At 42.3% G+C, this 13,611-nt stretch overlaps 1 protein-coding gene across 4 annotated transcripts in view; it reads left to right on the forward strand.

The window, feature by feature from the left end:
- LOC132887153 (NACHT, LRR and PYD domains-containing protein 12-like) overlaps positions 1-12,809 on the forward strand; it is a 152,467-nt gene extending 139,658 nt beyond the window's left edge. For all 4 annotated transcript variants that reach the window (XM_060922594.1, XM_060922593.1, XM_060922596.1 and 1 more), the window contains 2 exons: positions 10,720-10,893; positions 11,018-12,809. In XM_060922594.1, coding sequence (XP_060778577.1) covers positions 10,720-10,893; positions 11,018-11,198 — 355 coding nt within the window. In that variant the 3' untranslated portion in view covers positions 11,199-12,809. The remainder of the gene's footprint in view (positions 1-10,719; positions 10,894-11,017) is intronic.
- Positions 12,810-13,611: the final 802 nt, after the last annotated feature.

Here is a 13,611-nt window from a genome sequence, read left to right on the forward strand (position 1 = left end):
ACTCTCTCAGCCCCACTCATTGGTGCATAAACATTAACAAAAAACATGGTGCTTTTTTCAAAACATGCCTTTACCATCAAAAGTCTACCCTTCACAAATTACTGCACATGACAGGAGAGCAGAAGAGAGTCCTTAGAGCACAAAACTGCCACACCCCCGCTTACAGAGGACCCATGATTGAAGAAAACTTGATCATTCCACTCTTTCCTCCAGTCTACTTCATTGGTTTGGTCACTGTGCGTTTCCTGTATCATCATAACATTTATTCATTTTAGATTGATAAAATCGATCAATGTCAACCTTTTCATTGCGTCTCTGGCACCGTTTAAATTCAGAATACAAACATTAAGCGTATTCGCCATCAAAACATTATATGGGTGGGGGGGATGACTCATCTCAAACCTTTTTCCGAAGCCTAGTCAGAAATTTTCGAAGGCGAGCAGCCTCCTTCACGGTGAAAGCATGCTCTCTCAACAAGCAGACGACATCATTGATAAACTGACCCCGATCAGGAAAATAATGCTCCACCTCAACATTACGCTGTCCTTTAGTCTCTCATAGAAAGCGGCTCATTTCCTCAGCTTTATACTGGACTGGTACTTCACCGTCAGATGCACTGAGGTCTCCCAGCGGACTGTCTGACATGTTAGAGTACACCGAGTCATCATCACTGTCATAGTCAACACAAACCTCACCAACTTTCTGTTTTACTGGGGTTGCAATCAACAGGCTCAACTTCTTTTCTTTTGAACTGAACCTTAAATCTATGCACCGTTTCTACCGTTTGTACATCAGAAGTGTCTGCAATGTCATGCCCACTAACTGTTGTAGTGCGATTTAGAGCATCCAACTCTTTAGTGATCATGTCACTCACTGTTGTATTGACAATGTCGGACTGCTAGGTGAGAGACGCCATTTATGGCTACAGGACTCTCTGTGGAGAGATCCATCAGTTCGGCCTCAGACCGGCCAGTGCCACACTTAGACTCCTCTTCTCTGGCTTTATGCGCCAACACATTCTCACCCGCGGGAAGGGGGGCTGGTGGGGAAGCGGTTGCGGAGGGACCAGCTGCGGAAGTATCGGGCACATTTTGCTCAGCTGAGCCTTTAGGTGATCCGTGCTGTCTCGTTTTTACGGGCAGTCGCAAACGATATGACCCGAAACACCACAGTGAAAGCGCCGCAGTACAGTGTCGGGTGTAGCAAAAACCACATAATCAAACCCCCCTAGCTTAAACTTCATGGTCAAATTTAAGTCCTCCTCATCATTTTCCAGCACCATATACACCTGCCTCCTAAAGGAGACAACATGCCTCAGGAGCAGTGATTTACACCCCAGCGAGATCTTCCTTATAGAAGAGACCAGCCTGCTATACCACTGTAGATCTCTAGCTTTCTCAACTGTACCAAGAAAAACCACAATCGCGTTGTTCATGTGCGAGGCCAAATTTATTGTTTATATTGTTTATTTCAATTATTCTATTTTTATTTATTGCATTGCGTGTTTGCACCGTGGGTCAGAGAGGACTGAAATTTCATCTGTGCTGTATGTCGAGCATGTATAGCATATTTGACAAAGTTGACTTGACTTGACTTAATATATTCATGACCAGCAACTTAACCAATAGCCAAAACACATACTTCAACACTTGCAGAACATTGAACTTTTACACCATGTTGTCTTGTGAGACTCTCAAACTCCACTGCTCACACGGCAACCATGCTACCAGCCCAGGCTGGTTACTGACTCCACGGGAGAACAACAAAAAACAATCTACCACGTCTGTAGAGTTTAATAATAACCAAAAAAAAAAAAACAAGTAAGCCACCAAAATGCATAAAAGGATGTACAACAGATAGAAAATTAAGAATAAGCCAAAGAGGCTTCCTCTCACAACTCGCAGATCACTCCAACACTCACTCAGCACATGCGCAAACGAGAGAGAGTGGTGTGTGTGTGTGTGTGTGTGTGTGTGTGTGAGAGAGAGAGTACTGTGTGTGTGTGTGTGTGTGTGTGTGTGTGTGTGTGAGAGACTACTGTGTGTGAGAGAAAGAGAGAGTACTGTGTGTGTGTGTGTGTGTGTGTGAGAGAGAGAGAGAGAGTACTGTGTGTGTGCGTGTGTGTGTGTGTGTGTGAGAGAGAGTACTGTGTGTATGTGTTGGGGTCGACCGATAATCGGCCTGCCCGATATATCGGGACGATATTCTGCATTTTTAGGGTTATCGGTATCGGACATAATTTCCACCGATACGCCGATAACATGCCTTTTTGCAGCCATTTCATTACTGCACGTCCTTTCCTGCACTCGCCTCTCTGAGTTCAAGAACACGGTCCCGCCCACCACAACATCTGATTTGTTTGGCACAAGAGATATAGCCAATCGACACGTGTAGCTAAACGCTGTGAACTGTTTCAAGGCGGCCGTACAGGCACTCGGGCAGAAGCGGCACAAGGGATACAGCCAATCAACACGCGTAGCTAAACGCTGTGAACTGTTTCAAGGCGGCCGTATGGGCACTCGGGCAGAAGCAGATCGTACTTCAAGGTAAGGACACGCTGCTTTTGCCGCAATAAGTCACAAACACACAAGTTGCAAAAGCACATCATTATATGTTTACATTCTTCATCTAGTCAAGTCAAGTTTATTTGTATAGCGCTTTTAACAATAAACATTGTCGCAAAGCAGCTTTACAGAATTTGAACAACTTAAAATATGAGCTAATTTTATCCCTAATCTATCCCCAATGAGCAAGCCTGTGGCGATGGTGGCAAGGAAAAACTCCCTCAGACGACATGAGGAAGAAACCTCGAGAGGAACCAGACTCAAAAGGGAACCCATCCTCATTTGGGGAACAACAGACAGCCTGACTATAATATTAACAGTTTTAACATGAGGACAGTTTCGTTGATGTTATAACTCTTCATTGATGGAAACTTGAGTGCAAAACTGTTCATGACAACTGTAGTCCTAAAGTTAGCAAGACAACTGTAGTCCTCAGCCATAAAAGCATTACTGTAAGAGTCACGAGCATCCTCCAGGTATAACCCTCAACTATCCTCATGGGGCTGTCCTTCACAGGAGCGATGCGATAAAACTCCGACCAGACACAGGGCACCATGATGGATCAAGCAGGTCCGAGGGGCAGAAGAGGCCAGCATCTCAATCCCAGGACCAACATGTAACTCAGAGGGACAGATTGGGGGGGGGGGGGGAGAGAGAAAGAAAACACATGTTGTTAGGTATGCCCTAAAAATGACAAGTATTAAATCTGTGTGGTAGGCTCGCAGAGACGAGAGTCTTGACATCAGGCATAACTCACAACAATGGCATGTTAATATGGTAAAAAATATATCATGACCTGCTCTGGCTGGATGCTTGATTGGGTGATGGGAGCACACTCCTCAGCAATGATGAGATGCAGATGGGACCCTTAGGGCTGGCCAAGACAATTCAGTTACATTTCACCGGGTCTGGGACATGCGACAGAAGTCTGACGGCCGATTCCCTGCAGGCTACGATAGCCAGTCGAGGTCTCCACCCTCTCCACCAAAAGATTTCCTGTTGACTCCATGTAACTCAGAGGGACAGATTTGGGGTGGGGGAGGGAAAGAAAACCCAGGTTGTTAGGTATGCCCAATGTCACCTGAATAAGTAGGAGCAGTATACATATTGCACCGAGTACAAGCAGGGACTCCGGCAACTAACTAAGACAGCATAACTAAAAGGAGAGAGCCAGAAGGTAACACAGGCATGAGGGAGCCCCGGGACATAAAGCAGCAACCACTACACCGTCAACAAACTCAAGTGAGCAAGCGAGTGGGGACTGACAGCATCCATACATCCCAGTTTACCAAAACACTCTATGTCTGAGGACCCTCGAGATCTACACCTTTACCTCATAAACACCATTAACAAAAGGCTTGACTAAACAGATATGTTTTCAGCCGAGACTTAAAGGCTGAGACTGTGTCTGATTCCCGAACATTACTTGGAAGGCTGTTCCATAACTGTGGGGCTTTGTAAGAAAAGGCTCTGCCCCCTGATGTAGCCTTCACTATACGAGGTACCAGCAGGTAGCCTGCACCTTTTGATCTAAGTAGGCGTGGCAGGTCATAGAGGAGCAGAAGTTCACTCAGGTACTGTGGTGCGAGACCATTTAGTGCTTTAAAGGTCAATAGTAGTATTTTATAATCAATATGAAATTTGATTGGGAGCCAATGCAGTGTGGATAAGACAGGCGTGATGTGGTCATATTTTCTAGTTCTAGTAAGGACTCCTGCTGCTGCATTTTGAACTAACTGGAGCTTATTTATGCACTTATTGGAACATCCAAACAGTAAGGCATTACAATAATCCAACCTGGAGGTAACGAAAGCATGGACTAGTTTTTCTGCGTCATGCAATGACATTAAATTTCTTATCTTTGCAATATTTCTGAGATGAAAGAAAGCTATCCGGGTGATGTTATCAATGTGAGTTTCGAATGAAAGACTGGGGTCAATAATCACTCCGAGGTCTTTTACTGCTGCACATGAAGAAACAGAAAGGCCATCCAGAGTCACTGTGTAATCAGAAAACTTACTTCTAGCTGTATGTGGTCCTAGCACAAGTACTTCAGTCTTGTCAGAGTTCAGCAGAAGGAAATTAATAAGCATCCAGTGTCTAATGTCCTTAACACATTCCTCAATTCTATTAAGCTGGTGTCTCTCATCAGGTTTTGCAGAGACATACAACTGTGTGTCATCAGCATAACAGTGGAAACTAATACCGTATTTTCTGGACTATAAGCCGCTACTTTTTTCCTAGGTTTTGAACCATGCGGCTTATACAAAGGTGCGGCTATTCTGTGGATTTTTTCTTCCACCGCTAGGGGCGCTCTAACCGGAAGTAGAATCAAAAATAAGATAGACGAAAAATCAATGCAAAGAAGAATTAGCAGATCTTTAGCAGATAGAACACGCACGACAAATTACTAACTGGTAATTATTTTCAAATCCTCGCCCCTTCATCATGGAAACCACACGAAGAAGTTCGTATGATGCAAGTTTTAAGTTGAAGGCCATCGAGCTTGCTATCCAGGAAGGAAACCGCGCTGCTGCACGCAAGCTTAGCATCAGTGAATCTATGGTGAGACGTTGGAGATGATTAAAGTGACTTGTAGTTTCAAACACAGGAGAAATGAAGGTAAATAAATACCGGTTATTTTCTCTTGGTTCTGTTCCGTTTTAATCAGCAAAGTTGCTGCCGTGTTAAAAGGCACTGTTCGGAAAGAATCTGTTCAGGTACATACAGTACATGTACATTTACAGTACAAAATCGTTCTGTACATGCAGTAAATATCTAATTTTTCAACATAGATATCTGCGGCTTATAGCCCGGTGCGGCTTGTATATCTTTTTTTAAATTTTTTTTAAAAATAGAGCGGATGCGGCTTATATACAGGTGCGCTCTATAGTCCAGAAAATACGGTACAATGTTTACGAATAATATCGCCCAGAGGTAGCATATATAGAGAAAAAAGCAGTGGACCCAAGACAGAACCTTGTGGAACACCAAACTTTACCTCGGTACGTCTAGAAATATCACCATTTATATCAACATACTGATAACGATCAGTTAGATAAGACCTGAGCCAGGAGAGGGCCATTCCCTTAACTCCCACAACATTTTCTAGTCTATCCAGAAGAATGGAATGATCAATGGTATCAAATGCTGCACTAAGGTCAAGCAACACAAGTAGCGAGACACAGCCCTGATCAGACGCCAACAGTAGGTCGTTTACTACTTTAACCAGTGCTGTCTCTGTGCTATGATGAGGTCTAAATCCTGACTGATACATTTCATGGATGTTATTCCAATGTAAATATGAGCATAACTGCTGTGCCACAGCTTTTTCAAGGATCTTGGAGATAAAGGGGAGGTTTGATATTGGCCGATAATTGGACAGCTGACAGGGATCAAGGTCAGGTTTTTTAATCAGGGGTTTGATAACTGCTAGTTTAAAGGATTTGGGTACATAGCCAATCATAAGAGAAAAATTTATTATTTTTAGAAGCGGTTCAATTACTCCAGGCATTATCTGTTTGAATAGATGTGTAGGTAAGGGATCTAGTACGCAAGTTGAGGCTTTTGATGTAGAGATTAATGAAAGTAATTCAGTTTCTTTTAGGGGAGTAAAACATTCTAACTGATGATCTGATACAGTTATATAGTTAACTACAAGGTCACTTTCATTGTCTTACCTTAAATTAGTAGTTTGAATTTTTTGTCGGATATTCTCAATTTTGTCATTAAAAAAATTCATGAAGTCGTTGCTACTACATACTGCAGGTGTGCATGTGTCGATAGTGGACTTATTCCTGGTTAATTTTGCTACAGTATTAAATAGGAATCTAGAATTATTTTTGTTATCTTCTATTAGGGAGGAGAAATATGTTGTTCTTGCAGCACTAAGAGCTTTTCTATACTTCAGGAAGTTCTCCTTCCAAGCTAATTTGAACACTACCAATTTTGTTTGACGCCATTTACGTTCCAATTTTCGAGTGGTCTGTTTTAATGTGCGAGTGTCATCATTATTACCAGGGTGCTAATTTTTTGTCTCTGACCATTTTCCTTTTTAGAGGAGCTACATTATCTAAAGTATGGCGGAATGTTGACTCTAAGCATTCAGTTGCCTGATCAAGTTCTGCAGGGGCTGACAGTGACCCAATCAAAGTTGACAGCTCTGGGAGATCATTTATAAAGCTCTGTGCAGTAGTTGACGTGAAAGTACGTTTAATACAGTAGCGTGGTGAGGTGCATATATTATTACTCAGACATAGTTTGAATGAGATGAGATAATGATCTGAGATAACTTCAGACTGTGGAAGTATGACTATATTGTCTACGTTTAATCTGAATGTTAGTATTAGATCAAGGGTGTGACCACCATTATGGGTCGGTCCTATGACATTCTGCTTAATCCCGACTGAATCTAAGATGGACACAAACGCTGTTTTTAAAGGGTCTTCTGGGTTATCGAAGTGAATATTAAAATCTCCGACAACTAAAGCTTTGTCTAAGGAAATAACCAGATCTGAGATAAAATCTGCAAATTCAGAAAGAAACTCAGAATATGGCCCCGGGGGCCTGTAAATAATAAGCAATGGAATTAACTGGGTAGACTTATTTTTTGAGGCTACATACATTATATGAGTATGAAGAACTTCAAATGTATTAAATTTATAACCAGGTTTTTGTGTTACACCTAGATAATTGTTATAAATAACCGCGACGCCTCCTCCTCTGCCAGTTAGACGAGGCTGGTGTATATAACTGTATCCAGGAGGACTCGCTTCATTTAATGCTATATATTCATTTGGCTTAATCCATGTTTCAGTGAAACAAAGTACATTAAACTCCTGATCAGTAATGAGTTCATTAACCATTAGCGCTTTAGATGTAAGAGATCTAATATTTAATAGCCCCACCTTTAGATCAAAGGTGCTGGCAGCAGCTGTACAGTCAGTATGATCTAATTTTATATTGATTAGGTTACTGGAACAAACTCTCTGAATATTTCTACCTTTTTGTTTAGCTCGGGGAACAGACACAGTCTCGATGTAGTGGACCCTGAGTGACGACTCTGTGCAGCTAGCAGACAGTCGGTTTAGCCTGTTCGTCTGCTCCCTGGCCTTGGCTCTGGATTGTCAGAAATTAACTAGGCCTGTTCTGAGACTATGACCTATGCTGCAGGAAATGAGAGCAGCACCTTCCCGAGTGGGATGGATACCGTCCCGCCCTAACAGGCCAGCAGTGCCCTCAAAATTAGCCCAATTATCTATAAAGCCCACACTGTTTTCAGAGCACCACCTGGACAGCCAGCAGTTCAGCGACCATAACCTGTTGTAAGCTACATCGCCACGCCGCATTGGGATGGGGCCAGAGCATACTACAGCATCGGACGTCGCCTTCGCTAATTTAAACACCTCTACAAAGTTACTCTTAGTAACCTCAGACTGACGAAGGCGTATATCATTAGCTCCTGCATGGATAACTATCTTTGAGAACCTGTGCTTGCCTAGGACCCTAAGATTACCTGCTATGTCTGGCACCCTGGCTCCCGGTATACACCTGACTAAAGCTGCTGGTGCCCCTAAAGGCTGAGCTAATTTCACGTGCCGTATGATAGAGTCTCCTATAACCAGTGCTCTTTCAGGTTTCTCAGTGGGTGCATCACTAAGGAGAGCAAACCTGTTCGGCACGTGACGCGGAGAGGAGTGGTGCTCCCGTGGGCGAGCCTCAGCGGTAGCTTTGGCTCTACGCTTATGCCGCCGAGTCGTCACCCATTCGCCCCGCTGTAAGGGCTCTAATGCCGGAGTTGGGGGATTACTAACTCCACCTAGGGCATCCAGACTTTCCCCTACAGAAACTACACTGTTCTCATGCTCACTAACCTGCTCTAAAGCCTGGACACGCGCTTCTAGCACTGTAATCTTCTCCGTCAGAGAGCTAACTAATCTGCACTTATCACAAATAAAGCTATCGCTAGTGATGGAGGAAGAATAACTAAACATCCTGCACTCAGCACACTGAACAAGCTGAAGGTGTGCCATGATGAAAAGATTCACGTACCTTAAACGAAGATCTGTTGATATTAAAGCAGATCCGATGTGGATGGCCTCCGCTTGTGGTCTTTACACAGGAGGAGAGAAAAAGAAAGCTTCCGGTCTCGGCGTTCTTCCGAAAAAAGAAAGAGAAAAAACGGAAAAAAAAAAAACGGAAAAAGGAAAGCGAAAGTGAAAAGTACAAAAATGAAAGCGACAGTACAATAAAAATGAAGAGGATACTGGAAATTTATTTGTAGAAAAAAAAAGTTAAAAAAGGATTAGTAATTAACGCCGGCACTCGCGGGAAAAAAGGACTCGGCGCGAACAACTCAGGAAGCAGGAAGTGCGTTAAAATTGTCCATTTGCATCTGTGTAGCCAGGCAAACTTAGCTAACGGAAGGAAGCACTTGAATTAGCCTACAACCAACTAGTCTCGCTGAAACTACATGTAATGTTGTCCATAGTAAGCAGTCCCCAGCATAACGTAGGCTGCAGTCATTTTTAAATCCCCGTCTGGAAACATTGTGAATGTGTCAGTAGTTCTACTCGAACAGTAGAACAACAGCCATACAGAGAGGTGGTCAAGGGAAGACGAAATAAAACGTAGTGTTTGTGTTCTGTAGGCTAGCGCAAGCCTACTGGCAATTTGTTATGGTGATGAGTAAACTTCATGATGTGACTCGTGCTCAAAAAGTGCATTGCACTTGTATATGTTAGGTAACTTTATAAAGCGCTATTTGAACATTTAAACAAGCCAGGTGTGATATGGTGCTAGTAGGCTATGTAATACTGTAGGGAGTTTGTCAGGACGCTTGTTGTGGGCTCAGTAATTAATAATGTCGTGGATGCACACTTGCTTGGGTAAACGGTAATGAACGAAATACATCAATTAAACTCTTAACTTAAATGTTCTTATGCTACTTCACATTGCGCTGTAATGTACTCCACTAGTATTTATAATTCTTGCGCAAGTGATTCTCCTCGCTAGCGCTTCTGATTCGGAAAGCGATATACTCTTAAAGGAGCAGAGCCGCGGCCGCCCCCTCACTCCGACTTCCGTTCTCTGAACAGACTCTTAAAGGAGCAGCCGCTCCTTTTAACCAGAGCTTTTAACATGCAGAGCAACTGTGCTTCCTTCACTACAATATAATCCTCCTAAATTGGGAATATTAGGCTTGGGCATTAAAAGCATTAGAATGTAGATGGTTACTTTAAGTTGTTACATAATAGGGAGTGATAGCCTACTTTATGTTTGATTTTACTTTTTAAAAAATGCTGCAGGCAGCTCCCTACACTTGATTTATTTAAAAACTACTTGAAGTTGGTAAGTCTTACTTGGTTCTTAGTGTAAAAGAATCCAGAGTGTATTTTCATTTATTTTCCACTGAAAATGGTGAGCTGTAATATAGTAGGGAGTGATTTTATTTTTTTTATTGGTGAATATTTATTTTATTATTTTATTTCTCATTTTATTCTAACTAATGTTTGACTTTATTGTACAAATGCTGCTGGCATCTCCCTGCACAAAATTTCATGTTCAATTTTACAACTAAACATACATTTCATGGATATGAAGGTCTGTGTCAGTGTGTGCTATGTTTAATTTCATGTGAATTATAATGTTTACATTTATCGGTTGCACATATCGGTTATCGGCATCCCAGTTCCATAATAATCGGTATCGGCCCTGAAAAAAACATATCGGTCGATCCCTAGTATGTGTGAGAGAGAGAGAGAGTACTGTGTGTGTGTGTGTGTGTGTGTGTGTGTGTGTGTGTGTGTGTGTGTGTGTGTGTGTGTGAGTGAGAGAGAGAGAGAGAGAGAGAGAGAGTACTGTGTGTGTTTAGTTTGTAGAAACTTGAACACAGGTCAGAGTGGAGTGTTTGTCGGCTGCTCGCTCTCACACGTGTGTGTTCTGTCCATGAGCTAATGGTGTGATAATAAATTGTAGCTGAGAGATTGTGGAGTGCAGAAAGACGTCGCTGCTCCTGTAAATGTGCTGATGTGGCGTCCTGTCCTCTGGTTTCTGTGTGTGAGAGAAACACACATTTCTGTTCCATGGTAAAGTTTAACTGGATTATGGCTGTGTTTGAGATCAGTGTTCTGATATTTCATAATTTCTCTTCCAGTCTGTGTGGGTGTAATCTGACAGAAGAAAGCTGTAGAGTTCTGTCCTCAGTTCTCAGCTCAAACTCCTCTAGACTGAGAGAACTGAACCTGAGTTACAATAACCTGCAGGATTCAGGAGTGAAGCTGCTCTCTGCTGGACTGGAGAATCCACACTGTACACTGGAGAAACTGAGGTACACACACACACACACACACACACACACACACAGAGTAAGTGTACTGTATATAAAGATTGTGTGTGTTGTGTAGTAAAGCTGAGTGATTTATGCTGTAACTGTGAGATGTTTCTCTCTACAGGTTGTCTTACTGCAGGATTACAGGTGAAGGTTGTGCTGCTCTGGTTTCAGCTCTGAGGTCAAATCCCTCATCACACCTGAGAGAACTGAATCTGAACTGCAATAATCCAGGAGAATCAGGAGTGAAGCTGCTCTCTGATCTACTGAAGGATCCACACTGTACACTAGAGACTCTACAGTGAATTACTGACTGTCTCTACACACACACACACACACACACACAGTAAGAGTGATTTGGTGGTTTGATGTCTCTTTATCCACTCCAGAGGAGATTCTGTATCTGAATGTGTTGGTACAGTAATAAATAAAAACACTGTTGTGTGGTTGGTGTTCTCTCTCTGAAAAAAGTGGAAGAGAGCCTGCCCCTGGTGGCTGTATCAGGCAACAGTGTTTCACTGAGAAAGAATGGATCCCCCCCTCCCCTTTTTTTTTTTGGTTTGAAGTCATTTTATTGTATTTTCACATGGAACAGAACGAACACATACCGGTAACAACCCATCTTGCATCGGTCACATACTGGGTCAATATTAGGTGTAATTATAGCCAACTTTGTTTTTGACCAGTGTAACCGGTGAACAACTTTAAACTGGGTGATGGTCTGTCATAGACAGATTGAAGATGAATGAATGTTATTGAGAGCATCAGCACATCTGATATTTCAGCATCCAATTCTTCCTCCCACTTGTGTTTTAATACTGTTAATGGTTTCAGATTATCCACACGGAGTAGAGAGTCCACTGTACCCATAGCCTCCCTGAGATAAGGGGGGATTTTTAGGAATTTATCTAGGAGGGAGTCTGGCGCTAGTGATGGAAAAGAGAGAGAGTGGGTCGAAACAAAACTGCAAAGTTATAAATATCTAAAAAAAAAAAAAAAAAGTGTGGAATCTGTGTGTTCTCAAGTGTTCAAAACACACAAAGGCGCCGCCCACAGGGGCGTATCACCCGCGGGGGATGCGTACGTTTCATCCCCCCCACTTTTGTTGAAACACAATTTCATCCCCTGCACTTTTGTCAGATTAAAATATCATTATGAAAATTATACAGCTACTATAAAATGTGTAACAAGGAAGTAAACTATTGCCATAACGTTAGACAAAAAACAGCCACGCAACGGACTCAAAACAGTTTTTCTCACCCGACCAATTAGCAGTTGCGTGAATATAATAGCCAGTTTGCGTAGCGTGCCAAAAGCGCTCAATAATACAGTATCTGTCTGCAGAGCTGCAGAGCCAACACCAGTTTTACCGCTCCTGATTCACCGTTCCAGGTTTGACGTCGCATGCGGTGCTTACTGTGCCTGGCTCTGCGGCTCTGAAAGCAGAAGCTGAAAGGGGTTTCAGTAGCCTCCGAAGGCTGAAACGTGGCTGCGAAGTAGCAGGACACAAACACGTCTTAATAGTGTAGCTGTCTGTCATGTTCAGAACAAACTTGACCTGTTGGACAGACAAATGATTGCTCAACAATTTGTTTCTTAGAAGGAGCAAAGAAAAAACACATTTGGTTGTTTCAAACACAAATAGTGTGTCAGGGTAAAGTAAGGTTGTCAGGATTTGTTGACAGTGATGTTAAATAGTAGTAGTTACTAGTTGTAAAGTCAGTTGAGGCAAGTTTTTTTATTACGAGTGTGTGTGTTTGTACCAAGTCTACTTTTCATGTATTATAACTGCTTATCACTTTTTAGAAGAGTTTTTCAATTGAGATTTAAAGGCATTTCAAATCGAATGAATGTTCAATAATTGTTGTACAGTAATGTTATTTGGCCATTAAGTGTTTGTTGTATGTGTAGTCTATTGCATCATTTTCAAATTTTATCCATTAAACTTGATGTAATGCATGTTGCAAACAAGTTTTGTACACGAGTTTGAATAATTAAAGACATTAAAAGCAGGAACTGCCCCGTCTTATTTGAATGCTATACTAAAGAGGTCCTTCCAGGATGCTGCGCTTCTCCATGAACTGATTAGCCATGCCTCCTGCTCACACAAAGCGATCCCAGTCCAAACTGTTATGCATGATGGTGTATGATCTATACACTGTGTATGACTTCTTGGGCTATGTGAAGTTTTTGGTTTTGTTTATATCAGTGTATACCAGTGTAGGCAGCAATACTGACATCTCTGTTATAGAACAGTATCCTGTTACCTAGAATTATCACTCAATACTTTTTGCCTTCACTTACTGAATAATTACATAGCCCTGGCAGTAACAACACCAAAACCCAACATGATAGATCTCTGCATGAAATGCAGAACTTGGCTGGAGTCAACTGGATTTATAGGTTTTCTGCTGTCCTCCCTTTCATTTGCATCCATGGACCATGGGTATGAAAAAGTTCCATATCGGTCATTGACAGTACATCACAGTGTACACGCCGGGCGTGTATATAGCCATAAACCGATTTCTAATGATATGGCTTCCCCATTCCAGAACATCCCCACTTTTGGAAAGCTTGATACGCCCCTGGCTGCCCACATATAAATCTTTGACTCTCTTTAGTCCCTTCAGTCCATATTCTAAAAGCATCATCAGTCGTCATGGAGGGTACAAACATATTATTTCTCACTAAAGGAGCATTTCTGGACATCTCAATTAG

The sequence above is a fragment of the Neoarius graeffei genome, chromosome 5, assembly GCF_027579695.1.
Source record: "Neoarius graeffei isolate fNeoGra1 chromosome 5, fNeoGra1.pri, whole genome shotgun sequence".
Taxonomy (NCBI): Eukaryota; Metazoa; Chordata; class Actinopteri; order Siluriformes; family Ariidae; genus Neoarius; species Neoarius graeffei.